The sequence below is a fragment of the Lepidochelys kempii genome, chromosome 16 (genome assembly GCF_965140285.1).
Source record: "Lepidochelys kempii isolate rLepKem1 chromosome 16, rLepKem1.hap1, whole genome shotgun sequence".
NCBI classification, from domain to species: Eukaryota; Metazoa; Chordata; order Testudines; family Cheloniidae; genus Lepidochelys; species Lepidochelys kempii.
Window position 1 is genome coordinate 9,307,106 of NC_136395.1, and position 14,622 is coordinate 9,321,727.

General features: G+C 50.3%; 1 protein-coding gene across 7 annotated transcripts; it reads left to right on the forward strand.

The window, feature by feature from the left end:
* Positions 1-4,728: 4,728 nt before the first annotated feature.
* LOC140899216 (uncharacterized) lies at positions 4,729-13,809 on the forward strand. Of its 7 annotated transcripts, XM_073314277.2 has the most exons (6): positions 4,729-4,911; positions 5,495-5,535; positions 5,829-5,982; positions 6,202-6,328; positions 8,809-8,925; positions 10,215-13,809. In XM_073314277.2, exons 4-6 carry the CDS (start codon positions 6,268-6,270, stop codon positions 11,021-11,023), a joined length of 987 nt encoding a protein of 328 aa, XP_073170378.2. In that variant the 5' UTR covers positions 4,729-4,911; positions 5,495-5,535; positions 5,829-5,982; positions 6,202-6,267; the 3' UTR covers positions 11,024-13,809. The 7 variants fall into 7 exon arrangements, with proteins under 7 accessions (XP_073170378.2, XP_078705179.1, XP_073170376.2 ...); XM_078849053.1 differs by having other exon boundaries at positions 5,829-6,328; XM_073314275.2 differs by lacking the exon at positions 5,829-5,982.
* The last annotated feature ends 813 nt before the right edge of the window (positions 13,810-14,622 follow it).

The following is a 14,622-nucleotide window of genomic DNA, read 5'->3' on the forward strand; positions in this document are numbered from 1 at the left end:
CGCAAAACCGGGACTTGTCAGACCAAAGGTGCAGCTGGTCAGACAGCCTTCCTGGATGGTGGCCAAACCAGTTGATTCAGGGAAAAAAACAGAAAAATCAGGGGGAAATCCTTGAAGTCATGGGGGCAGGATTTTGTCCTGTCTGTAGAAATATTAAATCCTGGCCATCGATGAACAAAACGCCATACAACAACAGAATAAAACGAGCCACTGCGGTGACATTGCTCCCCAGGGCAGCATATTCCCTCAGAAGTGTGTTTACTATGAAGAGGAAGGGAACTGGCTTTGATTTTTGTTCCCCCCTCTGGTTAAAAGGAAAGCAAACTGGCCCAAGGATGATGCAGTTGCGAGATCTGGGAGCTCATATCTCGGAGCTCTTATTTCGCCTTCTGCCCCTTTCAGTCTCTCTCCTTTCCCAGTGGCACTCGCCCTCCAGCTGGCAGGTTGATCCCTGTTACATTTCCAATGTGATCTCTCTGCCCAGGCTAGGACAATAACAGTGAGTCTGTGCAGTGAGTGGATCTGGGGTTCAGGCACACAGGGGGCAGCAGTGGGGTAGGGGGGAAGGAGAAGGCAGTTACAGATACTTTCCTGCCTTCTCTTTCAATTACCTGCAGTTCCTGGCTCAGAAGGTGACTGTAGAATCTGTTTGCTTCCCTGAGACAGTAGTTACAGCCAGGGACGGGGCCCATTTTTGGTTTGCAGGGGCACTTTAAATCATGCCTCTCAGCAGCCCAGGGCCCCCTGGACATGGGAGATCAGCAGCTCCTTGCTCTGGGCTCCTGGACAGAAGGGAGCTGGAAAAGGGCCTTTCTCACCCGGGAAGCTCATCCTTAAAATCCCGAGGACAGGCAATGCAGAGGCAGAAAGAGAAGCAGCCTCCTGTCTTTTCCCAACAGCCATCACCCTCTAGTGGCAACAGCTAGGGGAACGCTTGTGAATTTTGCACAGGTGGTGAGCAGAGGCTGTGAGCAGTTCAGCGGAACCCGCTCCCACGGAGCGTATGCCGGGGTAATCAATTATTTGTTGGCAAGGTCCAAATTTCTTGGCCAAGGTATAGTCAAGAGCCAGACTCCAGAGAAAATAATACAAAAATAATAACTAATGATAAGAAGTAAATAAAAAGATTTTGAAAGCGTCTGGCAGGTAGAGTTGCCAACTTTCTAATTGCACAAAACCAAACACCCTGGCCCCGCCTCCTTCCCTGCCCCTTCCCCAAGGCCCTGCCCCCATTCACACCATCCCCCCTCTCTCCGTCGCTCACTTTTCCCCACCCTCACTCACTTTCACTGGGCTGGGAGAAAGGGTTGGGGTGCGGGCTCCGGGATGGGGCTGGGGATGAGGGGTTTGGGGTGCGGGAGGGGGCTCCCGGCAGGGGATTGGGATGCAGGAGTGGGTGCAGGGTGCGGGCTCTGGGAGGGAGTTAGGGTACAGGAGGTGGCTCAGGGCTGGGGCAGGGGATGAGGGGTTTGGGGTGTGGGAGGGGGTGCAGGCTCCAGCTGGGGATATGGGCTGTGGGGTGGGGATGAGGAGTTTGGGGTGCAGGAGTGGTCTCAGAGCTGGGGCAGAGGGTTGGAGTGCAGAAGGGGTGTGGGATCCAGGAGGGAGTCTGGGTGCAGGAGGGGGCTCAGGATTGGGGTTGGGGGGTTTGGGATGCGGGCTGGCTCCTAGGTGATGCTGACCTCAGGCAGCTCCCGGGAAGCAGTGGCATGTCTGTCTCCTAGGTGGGTGGAGCTTACCTCAGGTGGCTCCCGGTTGGTAGTGCAGCGGGGCTAAGGCAGGCTCCCTGCCCGCCCTGGCTCTGCGTGGCTCCCAGAAGTGGCTGGCATGTCTGGCTCCTAGGCAGAGGAACCAGGGAGCTCTGTGTGATGCCCGTGCCCGCAGGTGCTATCCCCACAGCTCCTATTGGCTGCGGTTCCTGGCCAATGGGAGCTGAGGAGCCAGCGCTCGGGGTGGGGGCAGTGTGTGGAGCCCCCTGGCAGCCCCTGTGCCTAGGAGCCACAGGATATGCTGCCGCTTCTGGGTGCCATGCGGAGCCAGGGCAGGCAGGGAGCCTGCCTTAGCCCTGCTTTGCCACTAAGGAATGGCCCTGCCAGGGTCCCTTTTTGACCAGGCATTCTGGTTGAAAACTGCCCTACTGGCAGTCTGAATTTGGCCCATGGTCTGCCTATTGATTCCCCCAGCATATGCTATGCTCATAGGTACTGAAGCATGCGTGTCTGTCTGGAGGACAGAGCGGAGAACCCAGGGGAAATTCCTCCTAACTCCCAATAGTTAGAGGTTGGCTTATGCCAGGGTTAGCCAAACTTACTGACCCTCTGAGCTGCATACAATAATCTTCAGAAATTCGAGAGCCAGGTGTGCCTGCCAGGCTCGCGGCTTCTCCATGCTGCAGGGTGGTGGGGCTAAGGACTTCTGCCCTGTGGGGTGGGGAGGTCTTGGGGTTTCAGCCCTGCAGGAGGTGCCTGCAGGGACTCGGGGCTCCTGCTGAAGGAGAAGCCCTGAGCTCCTTCCCCACCCCAGTCTGGTAAGCGGAGAACTGGGGAGAGGGGTGTGGAGGGCTCCGCGAGCCAAACTTTAACTGTAAAAGAGCTGAGATTTTGCCACCCCTGACTTATGTCCTGAAGCATGAGGGTTTGTATCATTGCCAAGACTCCTGGTTTTAGGGGTTATTATTTTGTTACTACATCACAAGATATTCTTGTTACACATATAACAATCCTTCTCTAAATTCCGCAGAGCTATCTATTTTTACACCCCCACTAACATGGTATCTGAGTGCCTCACAACCTTTAAAGTATTTATACTCTTTGAGGTAGGGGAGTGCTACTATTCCCATTTCACATGTGGGGAGCTGAGGCGCAGGGAGATTATGACCTGCCCCAGGTCACACAAGAAGTTTGTGGCAGAGCAGGGAACTGGGAATTGAATCCAGATCTTCCAAGTCCCAGGCTAGAGCCTTAGCCACTGGCCATCCTTCCTTCTCTAGTTTTTTTAAAACTTCTATAACATGTTGTGGCAATGAGTTCCACAGGCTAATTACTCATTCTCTATAAAAGTAGTTCCTTTTGTCAGTTTTGAACTGACCACCTGTCAATTTCCTTGATTGTCCCCATGTTCTTGTATTATTGTGTACCTTCTCTAGAACATTCATTACTTTTTATATAGTGTTTTCTCTTGGTTTCTCATGTCCTTGTTTAGAAGATGGGGCTCAGCTTCCATTGTTAGGCACTAGCCATTGTTTGTTTCTCTTCCTTTTGCTGCTGGGTCAGGGTGTTGCTGCTCTTGAAATTCAGGATGTGGAGATGTTTGGAGACTTTACAATCTAGTTTAAATAAAAAAACTCATTAAAAAACTTTTGAAATCTAGCTTGTTACTCTGTTTCCTTGCCCCCCCAACCTCCGTTCTCTAGCTCCAGGAGAGAGGATGGCTTATTTGTCCCTTATTCAGTCCCCCTGAGGGGCAGGCTACAAGAAAACAATTCCTAATGATGAGGAGACTTTGGCCATGTGGAATAGTCTCCCCCTCAAGAGAAGGAGCAGTCGCCTCCATCACTAGGGACATTGAAAATCTAGGTAAAATTGGATAAAGCCTTGGAAAATAGGCTATTGACAATTCTACACAGCCCCCCCAGGAGATGGGAGAGAGGGCCTGAGAGATTCAGAGGGGAACTGCCGCGGGATATACCTGGGATCGGGGGAGGCTGAGAGACAGAGAGAAGCTTGGCAGAATTCTTTTTTTTTTTTTCTACAGTTTTAATGGATAATATTGATTTTTATTTTTAAGCATTGTCTTCGATTTTTATCCATCTACATTTTCACACTTGTAGGGAAAATATACGTGGCGGGGACCAGACACGAATTGTTTAGTGACAGCAGACACTGAAATTCATAAAGTTAAAGGTTTGTAACCACTGAAACACAAACAGTCAACATCAAGTGTCAAGATACACGACGTAAATATCCTTAAATCAAAGTTCTCAAGTAGCATTTTTTGTACTTTGCCTTTCTCTACATTTTGATTATTGACGGAAATATTTTCACATCGGTCTGTGTCCGGTGAAATCGATGTTTATTGACGCTTGTGGTGTCGTAGCTGTGTTGGCCCCAGGATATGAGAGGGACAAGATTTTCTTCAGGACTGTGGTGCTCCAAAGCTTGTGTCTTTCACCAACGGAAGATGTTACCTCACCCTCCTTGTCTCTCATTTACTGACATTTACTGAAAAAAATCGAATCCTTCTAAGCCTAGCTATAAAGAACCGAGACTTTGTGGGAGACAGAGAGAGGGTCAGTTCAGAACAAAGCAACCCCATTTAAAACCATCAAGAAGGGCTCAACAGGAGAGATATTGACAGGAATCCCCACTGATTGTTACCTCCTGACCCCCTCAGACATAGCAGCCTCTAACAGAAGCGAGGAGGGGATTTGGCCGGGAGATCCAGCACTGTTTCACGGGGATCCTGAACTAAAAAGGACACTGGGCTCATGGGAACCTGATCTGATGAGGCTGCACAGCCCTGGAGAACAGAGCTATCCCTGCCCCATGCTGTTATTTCCCCTCTGATTTTCTATTCGTTAAACAATGAGGAAAGGATCCTGGACTGCTCTGTGGGGGAGGCTGTGTGTCCAGGTTGCTGTGGTAATGACCACTAGAGGGTGATGGTTATTGTGGCAGGAGAAGCTGTGCCTGTCTCTCCTCTTGCTAGGCCTGTGCTTTGGATAGCAGGGGCTGAGCTTCCTGAGATGTAGCTGCTGCCGCCTGTAATTTGCAATTGCAACAGCCCCTGCTGTGCCCAGAGGCCCGCCTGAGCTGCTCTGGGAGAGATCTCACAGCAAGGTCCTGTTCCTAGCCAAGGTGGGGACTGTCTCTGGCTGTCACTAGTCTCCTAGGGAGACACAGGACTCTGCAGGTAATTGGGAGAGAGAACTCAAGCACTGACTGGCGATGGGCAGGAAGGGGACTATGTAAAAATGGCCGTGGCCTCTGCTGACACACACAGGCTCTCAGTTCTGTTAGCACTTGCTGGCGCTGATGCAGGTCCGAGAGTCCAGCGCTTCCAGGGGTGGAACAATAACCCCGGCTCCCAGCCAGAGGCAGTGGACAGGGGAGGAGAAATGAGGCTGAATTGCTCCCTCACCTTTCCCTACCTCAGGCTCCTGCTTCTGTCTAGTAAACATGCTGATGGAACAGGTTGCCTGCCTGGCAGGGGAACATCACCAAAAAAGCTTTTTATTCTGCCTTTTCATGGGCTGGTAAAGGGAGGGTTTAAAATATTTTGCTGTTCTTAGCCCAGGCGAAAGGTACCAGATCTGCACTATCATCAAGTGATCAAGCATTTTACCAGCCCCTCACATCCTGCAACTTTTGCATGCAGACAAGACTGTAGAGAGGACTGGGCTTTAAAATGTTCAGGAGCCCATCCTGATCTCTCCCCATTTGCCCTCAGTGCCCTGACAAGCTGAGGAATAACACCCACCTTTTGATCGTTTCAGGGGGACAGAAAAGAGAAATGGCTGCGTTGGAGCCAGCTCAGGTAAGGCATTTTCATGAGGCTGGGGGGCTTGTTATGCAGGGAGAGGACTAAATACACAGGAAGGTGGAGGAGGGGAGAGAGTGCAAGCTGCCTGCCAGGATGTGTTCAGAACAGGGGCTGACTTGTAGGATCAAGGAGATGATTAGGGGAAAGGAGAAATCCCTGAGCTACAGCATTTGGATCAAGTCTTAGCACTTTCCTCTCTGTGCTGGGCAAGGGCTGCTGGGAATTGTTTCTGGCAGGATGAGTGAATAATAGAGCATCATTAAGAAGTTTCTGATTGAATCTCCCAGTCTTGCCAAGACCCAAACGTGAAGCCACAGATCCCAAGATGGGGGCAAATTAATGGAAAAGTGCCCGGAGCTCAGGACACAGCCACAAAGAGTGTTTTCTGCCTCTGGGCTTCCCAGTGTTGGCATGTTGGAGTTCAGTGACGTCTGAGGCTGGGTATGTGAGTGCGAAGTGGGCTTACACCTGGGGGAAAGCAGGCCTGCATTGAGGGTCCCGTGAGAACGTGGTGCCAGGTGAGTCTAACCTGAGCTTTAGGTGAGCTATTGCCATGCCGTGCCACAGAGCATAAGGTATGGGACACTGGGGCACATGGCTTGAGCGGCGGGATTGTTCATGAACCAGCAGGTACTGAGTGAGCAATGCTTGTGATTTCAGGTCCTGGTGACATTTGAGGACGTGGCTGTGTATTTCTCTCGGGAGCAATGGGGCCTTTTGGATGATATGCAGAGGGCCCTCTACAGGGATGTCATGCAGGAGAATTACCAGACTCTGGTCTCACTGTGTAAGGATTCAGCTCTTCTCGGTTATTTGAAGCTCTGTGGTCGCTGACGTGCCAGGGGAGGCTTTGGCTCAGGCCCCAGGCCCTTTAGAGTACGTCTACACTGCAAAGAAAAACCTATGGCGCCAAGTCTGAGAGCTTGGGTCAACTGACTCAGGCCCGTGGGGCTAAAAGGAGCAGTGTTTGTGGCCTTGGTGTTTCCAAGCTCATGCTTGAGTGTCCACACTGCATTGTAACCTAGACTTACAATTGCAAAACCCAGGTCTCACAGCCATACCAACGCATCCATACTGCACCATGCAGACCTTCTGACTCGGGTCTGTGGCTTGGCCTGCGTTCAGAATAACAGGGCTTGGACCTGAGCCACAGCAGGACTTGAGCTCTGACCCACCCCACTAGCAGGGTCTAGGACTCAGGTGCTGAGTGCTTGCTGATGTGAGTCAGACTGATTTGTGTGTGGATGGAAGCAGGGCTTGGGCTGAAACCAGAGTCAGAGTTTGGGCTTAGTGTGCAGTGTAGACGTACCTGTAGATGTCTGGGGATCCAGCCAGGCCTGGAGTGGCAGAGAGAGACCCCAGACAATACCTTTCAAGTAGCCCATAAATGAGCGATCAGTTTGCAGGGTGGGGAGGGATTGAGCCCTTGTGGGTATTCCTCCCCGCCCCCTTATACGCAAATGTTATCCATAGAGATTTAATTGTTACATTCTCACTGGCCTTTCTGTTACAAAACATGTTTAAAACATGACCCACTCTCTCCCCTTTGGGGTTTTCTTCCTTCTTTCCTTTTTGCCAGCCTACTCTCAAGGGGACGTTAACAAAATGAAAAAGGTGTGATATTCAAAATGAGGTATAATTAGGCTAGGAAATCATTAAGGCCAAGGACTTAGGATAGGACATTTATATGCATAATAAGAATAAAAACATAAAACTATTACTGATAAAATTTTCAGGGGACACAAAGATTGGGGAAGTTGTAAATAATGAAGAGGACACGTCATTGATACAGAGCAATCTGAATCCCTTGGTAAGCTGGGTGCAAGAAAACAAGACTTGTTTTAATGAGGCCAAATGTAAAATTATACATCTAGGGACAAAGAATTTAGGTCACACTTACAAGATGGGGAGACTCCGTACTGGGTAGGAGTGACTCTAAGAAAGACTTGGGGATCATGGTGGATAACCAGCAGAACATGAGTTCTTGGTGCACTCCTGTGGGGAAAAGGGTTAATGCGGTCCTAGGCTGTATAAATTGGAATATCAAGTAAGCACAGGGAGGTTATATTATTTCCCTGTTTGGCACTGGTGTGATCATTACTGGAATACTGTGTCTAGTTGTGGCATCCATAATTCAAGAAGGACGTTGATAAATTGGAGAAGAGCCAGGAGAATGATTAAATGATTGTAACACTTGCCTAATGGTTATGGAAGTCGTATGGCCTGTGTTATACAGGAGGTCAGATTAGATGATCACAGTGGTCTTGTCTGGCCTTATACGACTCTCATGCTTCAGAGTTTAAACTAGGGATGAGGGCAAGACCTAACATGGGGAGCAGATTATCCCACATTTGTCTAATGCGAAATTTCTTGTTCCTTCCTCTGAAACAGCCGGTTCAGGTGCCTGAGACTGGACACTGGATTAGATGGACCTTGAGTCTGATCCAGTCTGGCAGTTTCTATGTTCTTCTCTTCTTTGTATTTCACTACATCTCGTCTCCCTATTTCTTCCTCTTTCTCTCTGGATCCCCCTTTCCCACCCTTTGCGGTGCTCTTTGCCTCCTCTTCCACTGTTCTCCCCTTGCGTCTCCTCCCTCCTCCCAGAATCCCTTCTTTTCAATCTTCTCCAGATCTCCCCTCCGCCTCCCCTCGGTCCAGTGTCTCCCTCAGGGCTCTGAAATCACAGCTCTCCAGTCACAGCCACACACCCTCAATCTAACCCACACACAACCCAGTCACTCACTGTCCCTCGACAAGCATATACAGTACCAGTCGCACACAGAGTCAGAGAGACGCCCACCAGTCACTGGCTTCTCTGTCCAAGTCACCTTCACCAGACACCCCTACCCCTGGTAACACCGTTGCAAAAGCCTCTTGAGGTGGCACAGGGTTTGCTCCCAGTCACAATGCTCCCCGCCCTGCAGAGACGCTGGAGTAAGCAGTGCAGAGAAGTCAGAGTCCCTTCTTGAAGACAGGGGTGGCTGTGCAGGATGCACGAAGGGCAGCAGATGTGTTGGCTGCCACCTTGGCCAACACGCCAAGCTGCGGGAGAGGTGTGTGTGCAGGTGCCTGAATCAGCTGTAAGGGGCACAACACCTCTCCCAGCAACTGTCCGCCTTTCCCAAGGGCCTCGGGGAACATCCCCCATCCATTGAGGTAAAACGTCTCCTCCCAGCAAAAAGAGGAGCTGGGTTTAAATCAGGGGCCATTCTTCCTAACAAATAGTCGAGGAATAGTTGACAGACGCTGATTTCCTTTCTCCCTCAGCAGGATCTTCCATTCCCAAACCTGACGTGATTTCCCAGATGGAACGAGGGGAAGAGCCATGGGTCCCAGACCTCCAGAGCTCCCAGGAAAGGGAGATCCCAAGAGGTGCTCGAACAGGTGAGGAATAGGCTAAACCACCTCAGGAGCTGTCAGTGGAATGAAGATCTGGGAATCCAACAGCACCTTCATGTCCTCTCATCTCCCTCTTATCTTTCACTATCATAGCTGGTGTGGGTGATGCCCACATGGCGGATGTCAGTCAGGGCTGTCTACCCATCCTAACTCACATCTGGCAGGGGTCTGTCCCCTCACCCATCCTTTCTGTATATATTCAGGAGGGGTGTGGCATCAGAATTGTTCTTCCCTCTGTCTTCTGGGGACAGTTCAGGGATTCGATTCCAGATTTTCAGTCCCATTGCAACAAACCTTGACTAATTAAAAAAAACAACAACAGTTTTCTGATATAGCCTTCTAGCAGTATGTCCTAAAATGTACCTTAAAATTGAAATATGGGGTTTCCTGCTCCCCTGGTTATATTGTGAAGGGTTTTTGGATGGGCCTCCAAGCAAAACAGCCAAAGAGTCCCAGGCCCCCTCGCTCCTCTCTGGGCACACCCTTGCCTTCTGCTGGCAGCCTGTTCAGTGTCATGTCTGCTGCTGCTGTTTCTGGGAAACAATCTCTGGCAGAGATGTCAAACTCTCCCCTTCTCATCTCTTTCTGTTCTGATGTATGATTTGGACTGCAATAGCACCAAAGAATCCCTGGCCTGGGCCAAGACCCCTGTGTGCAAGGTGCTGTACGAACATAACGAAAAGAGCTGACCATCTAAGTATCAGACAAGAGACAACACATGGATACAGACAGATGAGGGGAGCACAAGGAAACAATCAGACGATCGGGTTACTTGTAGCAACAGTAGGAACAAAAGGGACACATGGCTTTGCAAGTTCAGTTCCCTTTTTGCAGGTTTCCTTCCTGCCCACCCCTTGCAGGGAATCACAGGTGCCGGCTTCCTCCTTTCCCTAGGGCTGCTTGACCCCCATTCAGCCCCAGGTCCTGCCCCCACACCACCCGTTTCCCCAAGGCCCCACCCCTGCCCCACCTCTTCCTGCCCCCACTCTGCCCCTGCCCTGCCTCTTCCCACCCAGTTCCGCCTCCGAGTGTGCCCCGCTCCTCCCCACCAGTGCCACCTGCATGCTGCGGAACAGCTGATTGCAGCAGGCGAGAGGCGCTGGGAAAGAGGGGGAGGAGTGGATCAGCGTGTGGGGCTGCTGGTGGGTGGGAGGCCCTGGGGGGGGAGGGGAACTGGCTGCCGGTGAGAGCTAAGCACCCACTAATTTGGAGCACCCATGGAGTCAGCACCTATGCAGGAAATGACTCCTGTCTGGATTCTCTTTTTATTCCAGCAGGGGATGACGTCATCGCCCGGAGGAATCCCGCAGGCGATAGGCCGACCATATGCAATGAGTGCGGGAAGAGCTTCAGGGGGAGCTCAAACCTCGTTCAGCATCAGAGGATCCACACGGGGGAGAGACCTTACGAATGCACAGCCTGTGGGAAGAGCTTCCGCCAGCGTTCGCACCTCCGCCAGCACTGGAAGAGCCACACGGGGGAGAGACCCTTTGAATGCCCTGACTGTGGGAAGAGCTTCAGCGTGAGCTCCGCCCTCATTAGGCACCAGAAAACTCACACGGGCGAGAGACCCTATGCATGCGCTGAGTGCGGGAAGAGCTTCAGCGTGAGCTCCGCCCTTACGAGGCACCAGCGGATCCACACGGGGGAGCGGCCCCACGTCTGTGCCGAGTGCGGGAAGAACTTCAGTGTGAGCTCCCACCTCGTGCAGCACCAGCGGATCCACACGGGGGAACGGCCCTACGTGTGTGCTGGGTGTGGGCGGAGCTTCAGCCAGAGCTCCCACCTCCTCCAGCATCAGAGGGTCCACTCGGGTGAGCGGCCCTACGAATGCACCGAGTGCGGGAAGAACTTCAGCCAGAGCTCGGACCTCATCAAACACCAGAGAACCCACTCGGGAGAGCGACCCTACGAATGCTCTTGCTGCTTTAAAAGCTTCACCTGGAACTCAGCGCTCATTAAACACCAGAGAGCGCACACGGGACAGAGACCCTGTGAGCGTGGCCAGTGCGTGGAAAGCTTCGGCCAGAGCTCAGCCCTCATCATCCCTCAGAGAAACCACATGTGGCAGAAACCCCACTGATGAAGCATCAGGACACCAGCCAGTGTAATGCACTTGCTCTTATGAGCAAGTCACTTCAACTCTCTGTGCTGCGTCTTCCACCTCTGTCTTAAGGAAAATGAGAACAATGGGATTCTCTGATCCTTGTTCTGCTCACCCATCACCAGCTGGGACTTTCCCGGAATTATAGGGTTTGGGAGGTTTCTTTTCCTTTTACTATAGAGTAGATTGAGTGCTGTTTCTGGAAAGCCAGGTTTAGGAGGTTTTCCAGTGAGTTTGGTTCCAGTTTCAGTAAAGTCTTTATTTGTTGCTGTGGGTCCTTGGAATTTGGGTTTGAAATGTTAAAAATTCTCAATCAAGTTTGCATTATGGTACCACTGTCTTGGAAATTTTCTTAGTGCTCAGAGTGCCAGAGGCTAATTTCCCCAGATTGAATTATTCCCACTCAGTTTTCGGTATGCAGCCCATTTACGAATAGTGTCTGTGAACGTCCAGGAGACAGGTATGTGAGACCCCAACGTGGTGACGCAGAGCCAGAGGACTGGTTCACTGACAAGTTGGAAATATAGACTCTTTCAGCAGCAGATTCACTTCTGCTGCCTGGTAACAACTTGAACCGTTGTCTCTCCTCTCTGGATCATATTTAACTTCTTTAGATCCCATTTCAACAAAGCACTTAAAATGCTTATGTCCCATTGACATCAGTGAGACTTTAGCAAGTGTTTAAAGTTAGTAAGTGGTTTGTTGAGTAGAGCGTGCGTTTTAGGGCTTTGCTGAATCAGAGTTTAATTCCCTAAATTCCAGGACTGTCAGTTCAGCAGTGGGATTGTTCATTTCAGGGTGGGTTTTCAAAAGCACCAGAAGGAGTCATTGGATTTCTGTGGGAGCTGGGCACATAAATCACATCTTAATAAGGGTAGTCGGAGCAAGGTGGTAGCGAGGTTGGGGCTTCCTTCACAGAAGAGAGATGGATCGGAGCTAGATTTTTAAACCACTGCACAAAGAATTACATCCTCTTACTCGTTAATACCGGTTGTTATGCTTGTAAATTTGGAGATCATTGTGTTGAGTCACAGAATTCCTATTAATTGATTAAACAAGCCAAACCAATTAAAAAACCAAAACTAAAAACAAATCAATGCCCCCAGAAAATAACCCTTCACTACCCCAGTGGGATGCAATCTGGGGGATTGTGCTTGTGTGACTCCCCAGTAGGCAAGGTAACACAATTAGCCCATGTTTTGATGTCAATAAATAGACTAAGCCTTGGACACTCCGCACTTCCTGGGACAGTGCTTCTGAGAATTGTTATGTTGTATCAATACAATGTTGTTATAGTGGGTGTACCTGAGGCTCTAGCCCAGAGCAGGTATTAATTTTGTATCCTATCTCATAGAATCATAGAATATCAGGGTTGGAAGGGACCTCAGGAGGTCATCTAGTCCAACCCCCTGCTCAAAGCAGGACCAATCCCCAACTAAATCATCTCAGCCAGGGCTTTATCAAGCCTGACCTTAAAAACTTCTAAGGAAGGAGATTCCACCACCTCCCTAGGTAACGCATTCCAGTGTTTCACCACCCTCCTAGTGAAAGTTTTTCCTAATATCCAACCTAAACCTCCCCCACTGCAACTTGAGACCATTACTCCTCGTTCTGTCATCTGCTACCATTGAGAACAGTCTAGATCCATCCTTTTTGGAACCCCCTTTCAGGTAGTTGAAAGCAGTTATCAAATCCCCCCTCATTCTTCTCTTCCGCAGACTAAACAATCCCAGTTCCCTCAGCCTCTCCTCATAAGTCATGTGTTCCAGACCCCTAATCATTTTTGTTCCCCTCTGCTGGACTCTTTCCAATTTTTCCACATCCTTCTTGTAGTGTGGGGCCCAAAACTGGACACAGTACTCCAGATGAGGCCTCACCATTGTCGAATAGAGGGGAACGATCACGTCCCTCGATCTGCTGGCAATGCCCCTACATATACATCCCAAAATGCCATTGGCCTTCTTGGCAACAAGGGCACACTGTTGACTCATATCCAGCTTCTCGTTCACTGTAACCCCTAGGTCCTTTTCTGCAGAACTGCTGCCGAGCCATTCGGTCGCTAGTCTGTAGCGGTGCATGGGATTCTTCCGTCCTAAGTGCAGGACTCTGCACTTGTCCTTGTTGAACCTCATCAGATTTCTTTTGGCCCAATCCTCTAACCCTCTCCAGAGCTCATAAAGTAACAATACATCAGTAAACTAGATTCACAGCTAGTGGAGATCAGTGTAACTATGTTGATATACACCAGCTGAGAATCTGGCCCCAAACTTTTAGTAGCAACCTGGTGGAATTTCAAACTAGGTTCAGAAATCCTGAAAATGCTTTTGAAATGTCCCTTGTGGAAACAATCTAGTGAGATTTGGAGGCAAGCTATCAAAGCAAAAGGTATAAGCTTTTAATCCCTCAGGGGTTCAGGTGGGATTTTCCAGCACAGTGCATAGAGCTCAGTCTCTAGATGTTGTAATTCAAACTGATTTCATGGTTTACCTGCACATTTTCCCTAACAGATTAAACGCAGCTGTTGCAGATGAGGAGAAATATATTTTGCTTCTGTCACAGGATGTTGTACATCTTTCTTTGCTTTGGATTTTTTTCTTCTTTTATGAAAGGGGCAGAATATGTATCACCACTAAGAAAGCCTCCAAGAATCAGCATGCATTTGAATGACTTGTAATTGACAAAGTATTTGTTGTTTTCCAAATATCTGTGATTGATTGTGTTCATTATTTCCTGGTGGAAATTAAAAATTCAGCATGTCCCAGTAACTATTTGCACAATCTTTGTTTTCCTTTCTGGTGGATCTTGAACACCTGAGTATGGGGAATCTTTCAGCTACTCTGTACGGATTCCTTTAGCAGTCCAATTTCCACCCCTAAAAATTCACCTGCCCATTAGCACCTTTCCCCAGCTAGAAAGAGAGACTTTACAGCCTGATTTTTAAGTACCTCTAGACACCACTGACTTCAAAGGAAGATGAGGTGCTTAAGTTCTCTGAAAAATCTTTTCACCTCAAGTTGTGTCATTCTTCACAAAGGTATAGGTGGAACAAATGGACATTAAAGGAGTTTGCAGATATTCTCACCTCTCATTCCAGTTGGTGAGGCCAGAGCATAGGCGTGCGCATGGGGTGTCCTGGGTGTGCCCAGGCACACCCTGATCAGGGCCGCCCCAAGTGCAAAAAAAAACCAACAAAAAACCCAAAAAGGGCAGCGGGACTGCCGGAGATGGGGGGCGGGGGACCCCGTGGGCGGGGGACCCTGGTCCGGCCTCTCTTCTCCGCCCCCGTTCTCCCCTGCGGGGGCAGAAGCTTGGTGGGGCTGCGCGCCCCGGATTCGGTCCTGCTGCTCCACGGCAACCAAGCCCTGGCCTTGTCCCCCAGTGCGCTGAGGACTCGGTCCGCCTCTGGTTCCTGCCCCCTGCCCCCAGGGCGCGGTCCACCGGGCAGAGAGAGGGGGACATGGAGAAGAGGTGGAGGCAGGGCCTGGGAAAGGGGGTGGAATCGGGGTGTACCCCCTCCAGCCCCCTGCCCTGAGCGGTTCACAGCAGGGGACTGGGAGCACCCCCACGACCCCAGTCCA